The sequence below is a fragment of the Platalea leucorodia genome (assembly GCF_965183815.1).
Source record: "Platalea leucorodia genome assembly, chromosome: 1".
Taxonomy (NCBI): domain Eukaryota; kingdom Metazoa; phylum Chordata; class Aves; order Pelecaniformes; family Threskiornithidae; genus Platalea; species Platalea leucorodia.
Genome location: NC_138823.1, coordinates 130,143,199 through 130,164,245, shown reverse-complemented (window position 1 = coordinate 130,164,245; position 21,047 = coordinate 130,143,199). Strand labels below are relative to the sequence as shown.

At 38.3% G+C, this 21,047-nt stretch overlaps 1 protein-coding gene across 2 annotated transcripts in view; it reads left to right on the top strand.

Annotated features, from left to right (window-relative positions):
- The window catches only part of CHN2 (chimerin 2), a 166,923-nt gene that overhangs the window by 59,346 nt on the left and 86,530 nt on the right, over nucleotides 1-21,047 (top strand). For both annotated transcript variants that reach the window (XR_014229081.1, XM_082320653.1), the window contains exons 2-3: nucleotides 8,647-8,685; nucleotides 16,016-16,071. Coding sequence is in view for 1 of the 2 variants with exons in the window: in XM_082320653.1 (XP_082176779.1) it covers nucleotides 8,647-8,685; nucleotides 16,016-16,071 (95 nt within the window). In the remaining variant the exon portion in view is untranslated. The remainder of the gene's footprint in view (nucleotides 1-8,646; nucleotides 8,686-16,015; nucleotides 16,072-21,047) is intronic.

The following is a 21,047-nucleotide window of genomic DNA, read 5'->3' as shown; positions in this document are numbered from 1 at the left end:
TGATAAAATAACACATCAAAAATAACAGAGTTACCAAAAGCAATGATTTGGATTTTGCTAAAGGTTAATAAGTTTTCAGGGAATGTGCTGGCTCCCTTGACAAGCCAGATAAATGGGCATCATGTCAATGTATGAGTGCATTTCTGGAACGGGGAATGTGCTGACACTACTTCAACATAAATGCTCTAATTGAAATACTTCACAGTGACCCTTTTAATGCCATTTTTCGGCATTATTGCGGTTATTTCAGTCACGTGCTTTTTCATACAATGCCTGAACTGCTTTGCTGTGTCCAGGGATCACTGGATGGAGGGTTGGGTGGGTTTTTTTTTAGGATGCAATAAGTAAATGACTGGAAATGCACTGCCACATTCTGCACAGTGATAAAATTCCTTCAGTGGAGCTATTCTTATATATGCAAATTGATTATGTGGTCTTGATTTTTAGCCAGGAACTAACTGGTCATTAGTTAGAAGATAAAGTGTATCTGTGTAAGATAGGAGGTCTGCTAATATGATGTGATTTAACTTGTGTCATGTGTTTATTCCTACCAAAGAAATGTCAAGTCTCTCAGTCAGGCAGAGCCCTGATTGTGCCATTTTAATGTCTTGATACCTCCGGTTTATAGATTAAAAACATGAAAATGTGAAAATAACCATGTTACATTTTAATTACACTGGCATTAATGCTAAAATAGAGAATGGTAACAAGTATTGGGGTGTAATTTTTAATGATCAGATTAAATTTAATGGCAGCCATTAACTCAAACAGATTTTTGGCAATCAAGCATGAAGGAGGTATTTTGTGATTTTTTTTTTCTTTGTCTACCTTTCTAGTTTTTAGACACAAACCTTTAGTGACTTGCATGAGGAAATTCTTCATTGTTGCTTTGTGAACAAAATGGTTCAAAGCACCTAAATTACAGAGGCTCTTAAATGCCTTCCAAGGTCAAATAGATTCAGTGTGATTCAGCGTCAAAAAGGACCTACCTGCCAAAGATGAGGCAGCGTGAATACCCCTCTGCACTCTTAAATCTTACAGATTTCCCATGAAATATTTAAAGCATTGGGAATATTTGCATCAGCTTACTTAGATCCCTGTCGGGTTCTTGGATTTGGTCTTTGGAAGAGCCTGTTTAATTCTATTTCTTGGGCCCCATGCAGTAGCCCTAAGAAAGACTGGTCTCCTAAAGAGACTTCTAAAACTAGAGTTGTACAAATACCCTTCCCTTTTACACTTCTCGTATTGCTGTTGAGAACCCTGCGTATTCCTTCTCTCCATTTCCAAATTTTGCATGATATTTTCATCGCCTTTAATTCTCTTTAAATCCGTGCAGAATAGAAAGGCAGATTTTTTTAATCAAATGGGGTATTGCTCCAATTGGATGGTCATAGCTGGCTGAACACCCCTCACCAACTGTAGAACATGGCTCCTTAAGCTTTTGTTCTACAAGGTTAGCTGTGGAGTCACATAATTCAAATCTCCTGTGATCTCTTGGAATAGGTCCCTAATAATTCACTTATTTCGCAGTTGTATTTTATTTGATACTTGATAACTCTTCTAAATTATTAAATTTACCTACTTGCATGATCCTTCATCTGCATTTTAGTAAAGCAGACGTGTTCATTAAACAAAATTATCCATGCACTGACCACCTGTCTGTTAGTGGAAAGATACTGTTTCGAAATCTGAAGCAAATGGAGGAGAGAGCACAATTTGGAAAGACCCTGATTCATAGAACGGACTAAATGAGCTACCTTTACAGCAGTGGCTTCTAATAGCAAGTTTATGGTAGGCAAAAGCAAAAGATATCAAATAGCTCTAAATTTATATTTGGCTTACTAAAAGCTTACTGTTTCAGTCTAATTGCTGTGCAAGAGAGAACTCCACCCCTTTTGTGAGCATTTTTTTGACATTTTAAATTACACACTATTGCTGATTTTTTTTTAGAAAGAGAATAGCGCAGTGGGAAGCACCCATCATCTGAATTAATACACCAATTATAAACTATGTTGTAAATAAACAATTTGATCATTTCTGTTTCTGTGCCTTATGCTGAAAGTCAAAGTGTCTCATTAAAACAAAAGCTGGAGTCTCGTTCCATATTTTAGCTCTCCATGTACCGATGACAAGAATGTTCAGCGGTAAAGCTGGCAACTACTGGCTTCTCCATGGGCAATTGTGCGTTCTGAATGAAACATTAAACAGAGCTTTTGACACGCTGAAATATTTCAACAGCTACATCGCTAATTATTAACTGCAAGAGAATTAATTTTGCTCTTCAAAGGAAAAGTGACTTTTCAGGAGTTAGAGAGGTGCTCATTTGACAGTATGATTATTTGCAACTTAAAAAATAAGAATGTTCTTTCTCAAAGTGTAGTCAGACGTGCCTGCAAGGACAGTTACTGGATGTAATAGAAGTAATCATAACACCCAAAGGCGTATGCCAAATGACAATCAAACATAGAAAAAAGTGCCTATTTAAAATAGTTTGCAAAATGACTGCAATGTGAGATAGTCATGTATGCATATATATTAATTGGTGAGAGGGCAAAATAAATGAAAATAGCCCTTCACCATCCACAAGATTAGCCATTAGGGATTCAGATAAGATGAAAATGAGCTTCTGTAATTGATAAGTTTTAAGCACAGAATGGAAATTAAATAATGCAGTGATGTTTTATGTGTTGAAAAAGAACTGACCTTATCAAAGAAGCCCTCTTATTACTCTTTCACTTTAATCTCCATCCGCCAATGTATGCTGAGGAAAGCAGCTTGGCAGAAAAGGACCTGCGGGTCCTGGTGGACACCAAGTTGAAAATGAGCCAGCAATGTGCCTTTCCCTTGAGGAAGGCTGATGGTATCCTGGGCTGCATTAGGAGGAGTATTGCCAACAGGTCGAGGGAGGTGATCCTTCCCCTCTGCTCAGCGCTGGTGAGGCCACACCTGGGGTACTGTGTCGGGTGCTGGGCTCCTCAGTACAAGAGAGACATGGACATGCTGGAGAGAGTCCTACAAAGGGCCACTAAGGGGATGCAGGCAGTGGAGCACCTCTCCTATGAGGAAAGGCTGAGAGAGCTGGAACTGTTCAGCCTGGAGAAGAGAAGGCTCAGGGAGATCTCATCAAAGTGTATAAATATCTGAAGGGTGGGTGCAAAGAGGATGGAGCCAGGCTCTTTTCAGTGGTGCCCAGTGACAGGACCAATGGCAATGGCCACAAAAATGACACATAGGAGGCTCTGTCTGAACATCAGGAAACACTTTTTCACTGTGAGGGTGACTGAGCACTGGCACAGGTTGCCCAGGGAGGTTATGGAGTCTCCATCCTTGAAGATATTCAAAAGCCATCTGGACATGGTCCTGGACAACTGGCTGTAGGTGGCCCTGCTTGAGCAGGGGGAATGGACCAGATGACCTCCAGAGGTGCCTTCCAACCTCAACCATTCTGTGATTCTGTGATGTCCCTCCCCATTATAGTCAATTGTATAATATAATTCTGGCTGTATGAAGAACAATATAAGAAAAATATATGTGCCTAAAGAGTACAAACACTGTTCATCTTTCACATAGCCTTTTACTCAACAATTATATGTTATTATCATATATATAATTACATACATAAAAATAAGAAAAATGTATTTAATGATATACGCTAACTTAATGTCTTGGAAGCAAAGCTATAAATATGAAAGTGTATATGGTAAATCCGTGAAAAATCTTTTTAAAGGAAATATACAAAAGGCATTAAAATACTAATAATTACTAGTCTTGGTCCTGAAAATAACAATACAAGATGAAAAAATTAGTAACTAGACTTGTTCATCCGGTGAATCATTTATCTGCACACTGCCAGTAAGCCAGTGGCTTCCAACTTGGCTCTTCCTCACACACAAGTGTCTTTTCTTGCACATGCAGGTCATAGTTTTAAAATTAGTTGTTACTGGAAAGGAAGTCTGAACTTTGGACAATGGTGGCAGAAAATCCAGGCTGAGGCAGTTCTTCCAAGGTGAACTGCAGAATATGTTTTATAATCCTTTAGTAAGGACAAAGGCAAAAAAAAAAATCTTTTCTCCTCTTTCATAGTGGCTATGAAGAAATTAGGAAAGAATGCTGGTCCCTCTTTGGTTGCTGTCCTGCTACTAGTCTGCATACCTCTTTACTACCATAGGAGTCATTAATACTTTTTAGAATATCTAGAATTGGGCATGGCATATAGCTACTGTATAGATATTTGTTGCTGTTCCCCTTATAATTAGAAATGGCACTTATAAGTCAGAAATATTTGATTCATGTGACATAATTTGTGATCTTTCCTGTAAAATAGAGTTTCCTCTTTCCAGTGCATTATCAGTCTTGGCAGTGAGAAGAATCAAAGTTTTAGCTTAATCTGTATCTTATTAGACCTGCTTTAGCTAGGTCAGTCCCAGTGCTGGTAGCACAAAACTACAAGCGTTGGCATTACATCATCATCTTCACAAAGTACAAGGAAGTAGTAAAAAGCAATTCAGCCATTCCAGTGTCTTTCACAACTACATCCAGAAAGGTGTCACCTTTGGTAGAGAGCCAGGCATGGCGAAGAACAAGGTTTGAAGTCCATGGGTAACTTTACTAACTATATAATTAATATAAGCCCATTTCTCAGAAATTGCTTAAGAATGGCTCTGAGTAATGTATGAACATTTACCACCCATCATTTACAGGAATAGTCTTCTGTCTTCACGTTTCTTTAAAAAAAAAAAAAAATCTTACGTAGTTTTATTTTTTATCTGTCTGCTTAAAGCTTTGCCAACTTTTCAGTACTCCCTTTACTGTAGTCTTTTTACACTTATTCAACTTTACAGTGCTCTATCAGCTTCATGAAAATATTTTATTCCTAAGATGCTTTTCATCCTCTCTACTCTGTGAAGAGTAAAGTAAATTAAGTGAAGAACTAACCTGCGTTTCCTTACTCCCACTTCTCAAATCCACAGTATCATTTCTGGTTTCACAATTTTCTGCAGTGTCTTTTCATGTCAATTAGGCATGCAGTGAGAAACCTTCTGGTAGCTGTAATATTTCCCAAGAGTCAGCATTTGCCATTCCTTTTGCCTTTCTGTTTAGCATACAACTAACTTCTAGTTACTTTTTTAGGTCTAATAAACATTAACCTTCTCAACTGGTATGTTTCAAAGCTTTTAGTTAACAGTATTGCCTGTAATATTATTCGTGGAAGTCTTTCATGCTTTTTTGCCAGTTCTGGTTTTTCTTAGCTCTTAGCTCTTTCTTAGCTTTCTATACTCCTTAGCTTTTCTGGTTTTGCTAAGGTCATTTCTGATACAGTATTGGTAAGACTTGAAATAATAAAAAAGGCCTAAACTGGGCATTCTGTAATTCTTTTACAGTGAGTCTCTCTAGATTCAGACATGTCTATCATAGCTGGTCCTGTGACATTTTGTTGAGTTTTTCAGAACTGATACTCATCTTCTGCCCCGAGTTTCTCCTGTGACAACTGCTTTCAACCTTAGCTAGCTCAGTTTCTGAATTTAGACAAGAAGTCACTGTTGAAAGTGTGAACCCTTCAAGAAAACAGCAGTAGGAGAGATCCTGTCTTATCACCTAAGAATACATCAGTGAATCCTTTTTCCCATGCTGCCAATCAGACTTGTGATAGGCATTATCATCAAAGTTCATATTAGGAATATCATTTAATGAGAGCTCGATGCAGGACGCTTGTCATTTGTGCCCAGTCTGATTGAGTGATTGATTTATTGATTGATTTTTGCTATGTGGCTCAAAACTGAGATCTGTGGTCCTTGCTGAGACCATTACCAGAAGTGAAGGCAGAAGCTGTTGGAGTTGAGGTGTCACGTAGTAACTGAGCCAACCACCCAAACTATTACTGGCAACTTCTGCAAACCTGCTGTGTAAAGTCTAGTGATTGAGAGTGGAGCATGATTTCATGAGTAGAGCTACTTTATAACAAAAGAGGACTAATAAAAGAAGAAGCAGAAGAGCAATCTCAAAAAAGGGCAAATAGTAATAATCCAGCCTGCTCAGGTAGGATTTGTCTCGTTTGACCCCTGATTTATGAAGGGCTGAAGTTTAGTCTAATCTAGTCATCCAGGATGGGAGTCATGATACTGTATCATACAAGGAGGAGAGTCGACATATTTCTCCAGTGACTCAGATGTGGTAATTGCTGTCCTAAGGCTAATTTCCACGCTGACAGCTGTGTAGAATGGCATCTTCAGCTGTACATGGCCCACGTCTAGACAGGGGCCCAGTGGCCTCCTTCCACGAAGGGAGCAAGAGGTCTATATCTGGGCACCATTAAATATCTCCGTGACCTTTAAGCATGACCTCTGTCTCCAGGTTGTGTTTAAACTAATTATTTCCCTACAAACTGATGCCATCAAATGTCATGCATGATAGCCTGACAATAAACAGTATTAATACTATCACCTATGTGGAGTTTTGTTCCCTGTGATTTAGGGATGTGTTATCAGCTGAAGGGATCACAGAGGATGTTGCAGTGCCTCATAAGGGTGAATGTGGAGCTGGTGACCTGTGGTTTTCCTCCGAGTGTGCTGCCCTTTAGAATTATTTTAGCTATTGAGGAATGGTTCTGTCCGTTCTTTCCTGGGCTGACAGATTCATAACCATGGCAAATCTAACGTAATCATCGGGAGTTTTGTTTTATGACTATCTCCTGGGTGATTGTTCTCTACCTAGGCTGCAGTGTTTCCACACCATCAGTCTGTCTCAAGCTAATGAAGCACTTTATGGCCACTTGTAGATCAGCTTTCACTGTTCAGTTTACCGTGCTCTTTCTAATTAATTTGGAAGACTAAAGCAACAACTGATACTCGTTGGTTTTTCTTTGTTTCTCCCACTATTATTTCCTTTTCTGAAGTCACAAGTATAGATAATCAGATATTTGCATTATCTCAATGTTTCTCCTATTGGAAAAATATATTAAGTGAAGAAGCAAATTCAGAAATTCTCTTGCAGTAGTGCAGAAGTATGACAGGAATTTAATATGCAATATTACGGTGTTACGGTAAACTATATGTGGAGCAACAGATGTATAGGAAAAAAAAGAGTACTATATTACCATTATAATGTGAGAGGAGAAAAAATTAGTCAGCTCTTGCATGAATAAATTTCACTGGTCTCATGAATAGCTTCATATAATTTAAAATAATCCTCCTGTATAATGAACTTGCAAGCTAATTACTCTTGGATTGCCACAGCATGGTATAACTCTGTCAGTCTGGGAGTGTTTTAAATTTTGCCAAAGTTGTGAAGTGGATACAGTTGAAACTGGAATTGAATGGGTTTCCCGATGAATATATCTGCAAATTGTTGCAGGGTATTATTCCACGCAGTAACTGTGATCATTGCTAGATTTATCCTTTTTTGAAACAACAGAGTTAAAAGTGGCAGATGGTAGTTAATGATTAACATTCCTAGTAAACAAACTTTTGCAGGGATATAGTTAAAGTGGTTGTGTGTATATAAATAGACAGGGAGCATGCGCTATGCAACTATAATTGAATTTCATTAGCATAACTTAAGTAGACGTTTAGTAAATGCCAAACACCTTCATTAACTTGCACAGTATTAGGAGGTTAATGACATACCCCCTGTAAATGACTCTTCAAAGTGTTTGGCAACATGGCAGTTTAGAGCCAAACTAGTACCAGGTACCCCACCCTTTGTGGCTGGTAACTTATTTAACTCCTACCGCTCAAGCTTGGCCTCTGCTGGGATTTCTGGAGGTTGAAGCAACAGCCTTCCTTGCAGAGAGCTGGAAACCTCCCTGTGGAGCAGGACCGTACACTTGCTGTGCCCTCCAGTCGCACCAGTCTGCCTCCCAGCCCGGGGAGCCTTTTACTCTTAAAACAGGGGGGGTTTTAGCTCAGGCTCTACAAACTTATACTTTTAAACACAGAAGCTCTGCTCCCTCTGCCAAAAATTCACCCAGCAGCATTGTATAACTCTTGCACTAAGAGAAGATACCAGCTCTTCAGTCGATAAGGGCAATAATTGTCTGTTTCCAGTTGCAGATTTTGCAGCCTTTCCTTCTTCTACCTTTTAATTATTATTTTTGCTGATGCAGTTTATGGAAAATATGCCAATTACATATTCTAGTGGGTTCAAGAAGCGTAACTGAATCTTGTCGTTGGAACTGTCGGGTCTGTGCATCAGAGTCCAGCCTGAGCTGTGCATCTTTTTAGCTAAGGCGTGTATTATTCATTGCTGTTCATTCTAAAATCTTAATAGTGCGGTTAGAAGCCTGATTGAAAACCAGTAGTGATTTGTCTGTTTATCATGCCAAGTGAAGTAAATAAAGAATGTAGTTACCAGTCTAGTTAATTATTTTAAAAATACTGGTGAGTCGGGAAACTATATGCAAATTGGTAAGAAATTAATTCCTGTTACATTTGAATAATTTGGAAAAAGCACATTGGTTCCACAAGCAGTTGAAATTTATATTCTTCTTGCACCTAGGAAACTGTACTGTAAATGAAGTAGCATCTCTCTTGGGAAAGAAATGTGAATTTTGCTGACAAGCTGAGGTCTCTCAGCAGAAAAATGCATGCTGACAGTTTGACCCAGTGGCCAGTTGACTGATTTCTTTCTCTCTTTTTACTTCTATTTTAGATGCTGAAGAATACCAGCCTCCAATATGGAAATCATACTGTGAGTACACCAGAAATTTGAATAATCTTAGTACCTTACCAGGGTGTCACTCTTAGGTCTTTGTTTAGAAAAAAGACACAAATGTAGTAGATGCTTATAGAAATTACTGTATGGGACAGCAGCGAAACCTGAACTTTTCTGGTTCTCCATGGAACAAGTGCAGCAGGGTTATGAGTGCCAGACTCTCTGCATTGCCTTACCAGTGTGCAAATCCTGGGTTTCATGGTTTCTCTGCTGAGATTTTCAGGAAGGATTCCAGAGGTAGAGGTTAATGCTTCATGTATTTACTAAAGGTCAGGCTTGAGTATACTTGTCTTTTTATATGGGTCACCAAATCCCTTTAAGATAATAATATTTTCGTCCTTAGCAATAGAAGCTGATTTTTGAAGTGGTGGTTTAGAAGTTGGAGACACCATTATCAGTTCTTTGAACCTTCCTGTCTGCCTTTAGAAAAATCATTTACATAGAGTGCAGTGCGGAAGTGCATATTTTATGCTCTTTTTGTTTTGTTCCAAATGTATTTTCTAATAAAGTAGCACAGATCTAAGACAAAATATTGGCTTTTAAAACCCTTATTAAAGATGGCCTTTAAATTTGATCTTTTTATTTTAAACCCTTACTAGAACTTTAATGAAACTGTAGCTTTAGGTGCGGAGATTTGTTTTTTTTTTTGCTGTGTTCAGATACAGAACTATCCTAAGCAAAAGTCGTCTCTTTTATTGTGGCAACCTCAAATTCAGTACAGTGCCATTACCAAAATGGAACTACAAAAAGACAAGGATCACAACAGTTACATGCATGTACGTGTATAATGTTAAAGACTGGAATAAACTTGTTGACTTCACTCATATGCATGTTAAACTACCTTGCTGACTTCAAAGACATCACCTCTGTGTTACCTGAGAATGACATTCTGCCTCAGAATGGACTGGGATTTTTTCAACCAAAATTTGAGTATGCCATTAAATTACAAAAATTGCTTCTCAGAACACTGTTTTCTAGAGACTTTTGTTGTTGTTGTTGCAGCACTTTGAACGTATAAGAAAAATCTCCTTAAAAGTCAGCAAGAGTGTATTGATTTGAGTTGGACCATTCCAGAGTATTTTGCTGGGTACTTGGAAAGAAGCAGACACTTGAGCAGGTTTTTTTAGAAGAGGAACCTGGCTTACTCAAAATCAATGGAAAAGCTCCCGTTGACTCTGATGAGACCAGGATTTGAAATGACAGATGTTTCCTTTTTTGCAGGAAGTTTTCATTAAAAAGTCAGGGAATAAGCACATGCCTTTACTTACCTTCTCTTAGTTGCCCCAGTAGTGCAGCAGACAGACCACTGCATGCAGTGAAAAAGTTTGGTTACTTTTGCCTGATAGTTTACACATAGTCCAAGGAAACTTTTTAAAAATAAAAAAAAAAAAAACCAACACAAAATGAACTAATAGAATACGAATATATAATTTCCTACTCAGATAGATGTAGGATGCCAATATTGTGGTAATGACAAAGTCATGGCCTCAGCGTCTGAACCCCATGCATGAATGACCTTGGAAAAAGTTACACAGCTCCAAAATGCAGAAAATAGTTTAAGGTTACAGAGATTTACTGCTGAGACTGCTTAGCCACAGACATACGTTTTTCATTGCAATGTTAGCTAATGTATGCTTCTTTACTCTGCTAGAAAAATCCCAATCTGGTAAATTAATTCTAGAGGTTCTGTCCAACGATAGCATTAGTCTATGATGCAATCTACTGTCCTGTCTCATCACAGTTTTAACTTTATGTATTTCACTCTTAGCAGTTTGTGTTTATTGGCTATTTAACAATTATTTTCAGTGCGTTTTAGCTAGTAACCTTTAAAATTTGCTAACATACTGCTAAGATACTTTGCATACAGTTTTGATTTCTTTTTTTAAGTCCTGGATAAATTTAGGTGCACTATGTTGCCTTTTATTGACATCATGATCAAGGCTTCAATCATTCTAGCTTCTCAGCAAAGGCAGATTTTCCTGTTTATGCAGGCAGAGTATTCAAATAAACAGTATTGCACATATCCATGGGCACATGCCAGTCAAAGTGGAACAGCTTTCAGCATCTAAGCCTTACTCTTTGGCATAATGTACAGGGTTGTTTCAGCTGTATTTGGAAAAGATGGACACTTATAATGCAGAAGATCCTCACTTGCTTATGAAGAATTATTAGAAGGTACATAGGTTTCACAGATTAAAAGGTTTTTCAGACTTTTCCTGATAGCCCTAGGACACAGAGTATAAAAGAAATGGCAAGAATAATTTTGTACTACCAGGAAGGGACTTGGGGGAAAAAATCTGGAAAGTTACTAGCAGTCAGCAGTCTCTCGGCGGTGGATTTGATTGCATTTATACCTGAGTAACAGATCAGCAAATAAATATCCAATAACAGATTTCTTTTTGTAGTCTGCTGTATGTTAGGAATATTATATGAAATGGCATTTTGCCTTTTACCATCACTGCGGTAGGAAAGAAAGGAAGATACGAATCACAGACATGTGGGTTGGCAGGGACTTCTGGGGTGAGCTGGTCCGGTTTCCCACTCGAAGCACAACTATTGTCTGCTCTAGAGCAGAACAGCCATGGCTTTATCTAGCCGAGTCCTGAAAACCTTCAGGGATGGAGCCTCTGCCACCTTTGTGGGTAATCTGCTGCAGTGCTGCACTGCCCTCTTAGAGCAGAACCGACGATCTTACCTGCTTCGTGTGACGAGTAGGCAGTTTGTTTGACTGCTGAAACAGCGTAGTCATTTTTGACTTCCAGCTACAGCACGCACGTGCTTGAGTTTTGAAGAGATGTAAAACCACTCTTTTTCTCCTTTTACCACTGTTGAGATTGGCATGTGCTAAGCAGGTCTAATGTCAATGCCATTTCAATGTTTGTTTGCATTATTTAAGATCAGAACGCTGGTGTGAAGCACTGTGGCAAGGCGCAGAGCGTCAGCTGATGCCATGCTTCAGCTCCTCACAAGGTTTCCCTGCCTTCTGCCCTTCATCAAATAATAAGCGCAGTGTCTGAGACTCAGTTTTGCTAGAAATTAAGGCTTTATTTCAGCCAGGCACTTAAGGTTCCTAATTAAGCATGTGAGTAATCCCACAGAAACAGGACAGCTCATATTGTTCAAGCTCAGAACATGGATAAATGCCTGACTGAGATGAGGCTGAGGAGGTAAAACTAAGGAACTCGGTGAAACATTCTCAGAGAGAAGGCAGTACGTTTCTTTGCTGCTTTATAAAAGCAATGAGAGGAATTTTTCCTCTCTGCTGGAGTGTCACTGAACACTAGTCATAGGTGAGTTAAAGGAGAAAGCTTGAGTTCCTGACACACTGCAGAATGAAAAGAGTATGAAGAAATTGGTGACAGTCCTTCTTCCCTGGCAGAAAAGGAATAAGTGTTGATTTTTGCATGTCATCCCTTTGTTTCTTAGATCAGATTTCAGAATTAGACGGTTCTTTCTAAAACATATTGTAGAATTTCCCTTATTCATCCCAGGAGCCAAGACTCCTCCTCTAGCAGGAACAAAAGAGAGATATATATTCTAACTAGTTACTTTACATCTCAAAGAAATGTTCCCCTAGAAATTCAATAATAAATTAAACTTTTGTTAACTTTATAAGTTCCCAGCTGATTATGATACTATGAATGCTGGCAAACTGTCTGAATTATGAAACTGATAAAGATGTTCAAGGGCCAATTAAAAGCTACTGCATTTTTCTATTGCAGTGCTGCATTTTGGTCTACTATTTAGTGTGTATTTTCACTGTGCATTTCATTTGCATCTGATGCTGAACAAAAAGCTACTCCCAGCCTGATGCTGTTCTCTAAGCAGTAATAATACATTTTCTTTTTGCATGCAGTTGACTTTTTATATGGTTAATTTTCTCAGGGCTAAAATAATAATGCATCATTATGTTCAAGTGTCATCTTTTTTATGATCACAGTGGATTTGTCTCTAACCTGCCTGTCGGTTCTAAATGCTGGAATAGACTGGGTCAGATGTCAATCACTGCTTACCACTGTATTAAATAATTGTGTTTTTCTATTATTTCAGTCAACCATATCCTTATACATTGGATTCTGTTTTAAGATTTTCTGAGGTGGAGGGAGGAAAATGAGGCAGAAAGGCAAGGCTTGTTTGTCATTCGAGCAAGTAAGTGAGGGGCATGTGCTTTCTGAACTTCTGGTCATCCCCTGGACTCTGCTGGGGTCTCAGCAATGTCAGCCAGAGTGTGAGTGCCCAGCACTTCGGAAAAAGTATATAATGAAATTGGGCAGAGCTGCAGGATGTTCAGCACTTCTGAAAATGAGGTCACTTAATGAGGTGTCTGCGCTCATTGGAACTTAGCTGTAGGGCACATTTTTCTCAAGTCACCTTAGCCATAATATTGCACTTGTATTCATAGCCCATTAGCAGGCTTTCATATAGCAATCATTTGAAGCAGAAACAGGAGAGAACCTTTCTAGAGAAGAACACATCTTTTGGGATCACACTTGCTTTGCTCCTTAGTACCGTAGTCTGTGAGCTACTGCCTTTTCCTAGTTTTTCACTTAACTGCACTTCCACCCTTGCCTTGCTGTGTGTCTGGGTATCCTTGGCAGCTGTATGCCTCTGTCTCTTCCCTGTTGTTTGCCTCCCATTGAACCGCTTGGCGTCCCTTACGACGATGCCACTGGTGGTTCTCAGTCCTTTCTTTCTGTTCCCAATCTGTCTTCTCTCCCTCCATCTAATGATTCTGCCTCTCTCCCCAGTAGTTCCACTGGATTGTCTTTCTGTCAGTTTAATGTCTTTCAATTTAAAGCTAATATGGCCAAATCTGAATTCTTTATCTTTCCCAGGAAACCATTTCCCATTCATGATGTTTTCTGTGATTACCACCATTCATGATCTCAGTCATGCTTGTTACTTGGGGCCAATTTCTCATCCTGCACATTTAAGGCAGCATATAATTTATTATTATTATTATTATTATTATTATTATTATTTAATTATTTGTATAGTAATAATCTTACTACATTTTCCTCTGATGTATTTCTAAATCGGATGTCTTTCTCAGTTCAGATTATTGTGCAGATTAATTACCCGTGCCTCGCTGAGAATGACAGCAACCTTTTACAGTCTATTCAAAATACAGTTGTTAAGATGATTTGTCTTCCTTGCATTCATCATGAATCCCTGCACTGATTCATCCCACTGCATCCTATCAGCGTCCATTTTTTTGTGTTTGCTTTCAAGTCTTTCATATATCTGCCCTCTCCTGTTAGTCATTACTTCCTTTGTTTTGTGAAATGCTGACTCTTCTCCCCACCCTTGCTTCTTCAGTGCTATCAGCCTCAGAGATCCTTTTGGTCATTTCAGAGAGCTCTTTGCTTTTCTCAGTTCTTAAAAATGCAGCACATCACAAGATAGGCTTCCTGTGTGTTCTTCAGACCAACTTGTTTTGCACCACAGCTATCAAGGTTATCTTAGAAACAGCTCCACTGGCTTAATTTGCTATGTCAGTTAAGATTTAACAGGTTTGATTATTGAAAAATAGGATTTTTATCAAGTATGATTTTTCAATTAAAATGGAAAAGAATCAATTGGGGAAATAGATCTTTAACTTGAAATGGGAAGCAATCACATTCTTGCAATATTTTGAATACTTAAGAGTTCCTTCTCTCTACTGGAAATGTATGGGGGAAGAAAAAAGTTACTATTTTCCTCTTGGATATGTTTAGTATTAAACATCAGTAACTTGCTGAATCAGTGGTTATGCTGATTTCAGACATCCGGAAGTGGACTCTAAAATCATTATATTGGGCTCCAGAATAATCAGAGTTTTAAAAAACAGTCTGTGATTTTTGAAGCAAAATTTTCATGCTTTGCTTGGCAATTTTTTTGGATACACAAGCCATTTGATCACAAAAAAGTAAAAGGAAGGCTTTGAATCTTAGTCACACAGTTGCAAGAGGTAAGAAAGACCACAAGTTATCATGAATCTTGTGCAAAAGTAGTGGGAGATCTGGCAGTGCTGAATGATGCAGGTTAAATCCAAAGCCTTAGTACAAATTCAGAGTTGGATCACATCCATATGCATTAAAACTGATAGGGAATATAAGAAATCATGAACTTTCTTTCTGTGCCCCTCTGAGGAACCAGGAATGAAGGTTGGGTTGGGAAAAGGAGAGGTTATGTTTTTTTCCACTTTGACATTAGCAGAGAACAGAAGCCCCCAAAGCTTTCACATCCCCTGTGTGACAAACTTGGGTGCAAGCCGAGGACTTACCCACTTCTCAGATTTCATGGCTCCTAACCCCATTTAAAAGAGAAGGTGCAGAAGGTGGGAGAAGGTGCTGAAGAGTAGCACCTACCATTTCAATTCACTTTCTGCAACAGGGCTTCTGTGTTTGTCTAACCTACAGGCATTTATATTCCTCCCATAATCTACCACCTTTCGGGGCATAATTCTGAGCTTCACAAGCATTATGAAGAGCCCTGTCCTAGAAACTCAGCCTTTTAAAAAAAATTCATAGACACGACACGATCTTTCCAAATACAAGAAGGTCAGCATACAGAAGGCCTTTCTCAAGGGAGGCAATCCAAACCTCTGGGATTTTTACTGGAGTTATGGAGAGACAGTCTGTCTGCACTGGAATTGATTACTGTCATTGCATGTCAGCTTCTTCTCACGACTCTGGAGTGGAAAGGAAGGAGAGGATCTCATTAAATACATGCGGTGAAGAGGCCGGGGGCCAGGGTTCAGCGACTACCCGTAGCCTCAGGTCTCTCTCCTCCAGCCCTCAGAAGATTCGCAAAATTGATCCAGGGCCATTTGAATCGGGCGTAATTGCTCTGAAAGGAATGTTTGCTTGCTCGTCAGTAATTGCCAGCAAATCTTGAAATAAATTATGAGATTGTGGTGAACCCTTTCGAACGTGCTGAACTTTTTCTTGGCCTATCCGAAAAAACACTGGTAAGCAATCTGTGCTTGAGTTGTTAGAGCATGGTATATGCAAAAGTGAGATTTTATCCTGAGATACACCTAATAAATCTTTCTAGCTAGTCTTCCCTGGTATAGAAATGTAATAACAAGTACAAAATGAGATAATACTTCTAAAAGTTAAACCAATGATCACTTTAGTTAGTTTGCGGGTCAACAGCTGATTTTCATATAAATGACTTAGATACACTGAAATACCTCCATTTGCTGTCTTTTTTTTTTACATTTGCATTTTTCTCTGCAGCCTCTGGCTAAAAAGACTCATCTGAATAAAAGTTTGTGCATGTTGCCGTCTTCTAACGATCTGTACATTTTTGTGTTTGACAGTGTATCAATTGCAACAAGAGGCACCACGTCCCAAGAGAATCATCTGTCCTCGGGAGGTCAGTTCTGCTTTTACTCTACCTTGTTAAATCTGACGAATTGTCAGCAGCATATGATTACCAAAAAATCTTTGTACAGTCTGTGGGTAGCATTCACTTTAATTTTTCTAAGCCATTATTTTACATAATAATTGTTCTTAAGGTTGATTATTAAAGCAGATTAATATTTGCTAATTAGGCATGGAGGCCTCATTCTACTACTAGAAGCCCCTTTATTAGACAAATGCTCATTAATCATTGCTTAGTGTGCTTTTCTGTATACTACCTAAAATTTTGTGTTTCCTTGTCAAAATGAAAGTGTATTTTCTTCCTGCATTTGTGTATTAATGTCTGTGTGATATGTGTCAACATGATACATGTAGCTCCAGTTTGTTGAATGCATTCTGCCAAGGATTATGTTCAAGTTAAAATACTGAAGTGATAGCCAGAGAGCTTGGTTCTGTCACAGAAACTTTAAAGATAATAGGATATTTAGAAATCTGTAGGGCTGCAGGTTTGGCCGAGTCATCTTGTCTCCCTGTTCTCTTTTTCTGTATTTCTCCATTTCTACGTAGTTAAATATGTCAGTTCCTCAACCTGCATGGCATAATAGTAATGGAAAACATATGTAGATATCTCTGCTCAATCAATAAAACCGTGATAGCTTTATCTTCTATAATGTCAGGGACAAATTTTGTGCAAATAGACATGTAATACTAGTAATAGAAATACTAAATGCATGAAGTGATTGCCCGAGGTATAAAAGATGATGTGAAAGAAGATAGAAACTGCGGCTCATCAGCATGATATATAGCTCTACTCTCAAACATCATCTGAGCTCTGACCTGCTTCCCACGCTGTGTACCCATTGAAGTAGAGCCCTAGCACAGCGTCGGTCAAATATTAACAGATACAGTCTCAAAACAGTTTTTGGGGCAGGAGGTTTTGTACCAAGGCACCAAGACCCAGGGTCGTGAAGATGATCCATTGCAAAGCCAGGAATTGCATCCAGTTTTCCTGAGTCCACCCAGCATCTTAGCTAAAAGCCATTGCATTTTTCTCTCAAGTGCCATCTACCAGTTGTTTCAGGGCAGGGAGAGCAGGGTCTTGGCCTCAGACTGGAATTCTTCAAGCCCTGTCAGTTCGGGATGGTCCCAAGACATGTACACGGGATGCTAAGAAGGGCAAGCAAAACACCAGAGTGGGCAAACCCTCGTGTCATCCTTTCTCCCCATCAAAGACAAGGCTCAGGGAGAAGGAGCGTGCTGTAGCCCTGTGGGACTTCAGTGCACGTGTGCTGAAGGGTTTTAACAAGACCTTCCTCTCCGAAATTCTCATGCAAAACAAATGACAGGTAGGTCTCTGTGGCTGGTATTCTCTAAAGGAGAGGACATTGAGGTTTTTACTAAATGAATATCACGTAACAGGTATTAAACTAGTAGTGGTATAGTTGAAAATAGTTAAGGTATACAATTTATTTACTTCCAGTGCGGCCTTAGAGGAGTTTCTCACTCTGTGTGAGGTAGTAGTTTATCTAATATTTTATTTATCTATTTCATACTGGAAGTACTTTGAGGAAGAACTTGTCTTGAGAAAATCTGATTCATAAGCATTGAATGCTTAGGAACCCTTGTCTACAGTTTGAACTCATCTTTGTGGGGATACAAGTGACTTAGTCTGCATAAATTTAATCCAAAATTTATTATGCTAACTCAAATTAAAGCGTTTTTTAGCTTGCCTCCATGAATGAAAATTTGAATCAAGGTAAAATGTGCTTTTAAAGTGGACTAGCAATTGTATTCTTGTTCTAGAAACAAGATTGTCTACACATGTAAGTGGAGTAAATGTGCAGCTGTTTACCAGTGTGCTGTATTGAACTTATTTCCGTAGACTCAAGAACATGTTCTGTACAGCTGAAGTTATCCTTTGCTCCCTTTGCCTGATGTTTAAAGACCATGCATATTTAGTGCCTATTCAAGTCACTTCCAAAGATTTGCAGAAAGAAGCTAAGATCGTGTCATATTAACCAAATTAATACATAACTGGCAAAGCAGTACATAACAAAATAGATAAAAAATGTCTGATTCACATAATCTGGCTCTGGTTCTGACTGATGAACCATTTTTAGTGGCTGAAGAGAGTCCTATTTTGACTTGGTTTGGTTTTTTTAATATTTAGTTAAACAGCTGAAAATAGGAGACTTTATTCAGGGGTAGGTATATAAAGCAGTATACATTCCCACAAATGTAATCTTTGGTTGACTTCTTGTTACTTGGATTTTGAATCTTTGTGTAGCTCAACTGTATGTGTTCACACCCTGATTGCTTCAAACACAGATTCTCTGACCCAAGAGCCAAAAACCACTACAACACTGATGATGTGCTTTATTTTTACATACAGTTGGGGAGGTGGGGGCGGGTGGGGTGTCCTGATACCTAGATTGCTCCTTGTGGTTCATATTATCAGTTTTATATGAAGTAGAACTACATAATGGTTTTATAGAGCATCACAGATTATTTTAGAGAGAAAATTCAGCACTATGATGCTATGGCACCTATTAGCTTTTCCTTAGCACATAGACTGTAAGGTGGGTGTTTTGGGGTTGTTTTTCTTGATTCTGGTTTGACTTCAGTGTAATCTGATGATTGTATAGGCTTGCCTCGCTAAAGATGATGTCTTATTAATCCTAAATTTCCGTCAGTTACATAGAAAGCTCTCAGAATCTGATTTTGTGTTATGTATGTGAAAATACATTAATAGGCAAGATGATAGTTATTTAGTATGCAACATGATGCTCATCCAACATCTGGAGAGCAGGTGTCAGCAGGATGTGTGACTGACAGGGGAAAGATTTATCTCTCTGTGTGCATATCATAGGAACGGGACTTTGTTGAGGATGTTCTCTTGTATAATTTAGGATTTAAACTGCTTCAGACAAATGTAAAAATTGCAAATAATTTCAAATCCTTCATGCTTATGGGAAGATGTCTTTCATTCATAATTGCCAAATTCTGCACTGTTCGCAAGGAAATTGAAGCATCTGCTGCAAACAAAATCTGTAACACCAACAGATAAACTTGTGAAGGTTTGCAGTGCTTTTTTTTTGCTCTCACCACTTTGCATTTTCATCATTCCTCCATCTTTTCGATTGCCATCTTCCACATTCTCCGCATTCATTTACTCTTCCATTACCTCTCTGTTACTCCATAGTCACAGGGGTTTTAGCCTCAGATCTTTGCAGTTCTGCCATCTGATTTGTGTAAATTTCTTGATTAACTATACTGTGGAGACAGAAATCACCTCTCCTGGTACACAAACCACCAGACTAAAAGCTGGGACTGTAAATAAAACATGAACATTTATATCTTTTTGTCTTTGAGCTTTGCTATCGTGATTTTCCTTTTCTTTTTTTTTGCCTGCATAAATATCTTGTCAGCGAAAGCAGGTCATTCCTGCAATGGGAATCATATTGAATGAACCGTTAGGGCTTCAGGTATCTAACGGCTTTTAATTAATCACCACTGGCAGCAGGACTAGTGTGAATATCCTACCTTCCCAATAACATTGGATTTCTGCCAATATCCTCATTTGTAACCATATTCCTTCCAGCAATGTTTTAATGATTTATTTTTTAAATAGAAAGAGTTTCATTTAAAAGCGCCATTCAGGTGGAGGAGTAGCTTTTAAATATTGTGCAAGTGTGATGATAGGCACCAAAGAATCAGATTCGTGTTGTGAGGACGTCATATTATAAAGCATCTTTTAGGGTTTATTCTACAGAAATGCTGATAAAAAAATTACATTCTCAGAACATAATTTAAGTATTCAACTTCCTGGTTTTATTCAAAAGTAACATTTTAAAGAATTCTTAATTTTAAGAAATGTTTCAGTAGTAGACTATTCAAAGTTAAATATCTTTTAAAGAAATAGAGGCTTTAAAAAAGTAAAAGAATTAAGGAAGGATGGTGACATTATTTGGGAATATTTTTGGTTAGGCAATAGGCTTGTTATAAATCTCCTTTGAAGAGGGAGTGAGTCTTACCCATGAGTTTTTAGATTACTTGTGTAGTGATACTCATACCTGTGAATGCTATTCCTGTTCTGTTCCAGAAAAGCCTGAATTGCTGACAGCAATTTTTGAGGCTGCTGAGTTTGTCTGTATTAGACCTTGCATATTCCTAACAGTGCCTTGGCCAAGCCAGTGTCAGCAACAGTAAGAAACTCGTCTAAATTTCCCGGGTGTAGACAAAGCCTTAGAGCCCTAACTTATATTATTATGTAGAAAAATGTCAGTTAATTGCCTTCCTCGTCATTCTGAATTCCAAATAAGTTGTGTCAGAAGCAGTAGAAATTATTGTCTCTGCCTTTAAAGCATCAAAATTATGGTTTCTTGATTAAAAGCAAATATGATTACAAAAGGGAGACTTTTCTCTGAGAAAAAAAAATCCCTTTTTCTTTTTGCTTAAGTGATTGTTAGAGACTAAAATAATGATGGCATATTCAGACTGTACCACTGAGAGTCTTTCACTCTAACCATCGGTGGGTCAGGAACTGTTTTGACCCTCTGGGTATCGATTACCCAGATTTATCAAAACAAGTATGTAGATAGTGCCATTTCATAGAGCATAACTGTTGAAATGGTCACTAGCAGGTTTATATGATATTGCCATCTTGTACATTACTAGCAGAGAATATACAGGATCATTGCACATGTCCAAAACTGAACCACTGCAAATTATTCTTTACTCAGTTATCCTCAAAGTTTCTTCTGAAGCATAGGATTTAAACTAAGAACAATACAATTAGTAGAGTATCATTTAAACAATAGCAATATTGAAAAGTGCTTTAAAAATGCTAGTTACTTTTGTCCATCCTTCTTTCAGGTACGAAAATGTTTTATATTTGTACATAAGAAAAAGCTTGTGATTAGGTAAACTTGAGCAAGGTTGTTAAAGTTAAGCCTTAGCAAGATGTTTGCAGAGTATATCTGACTGGAT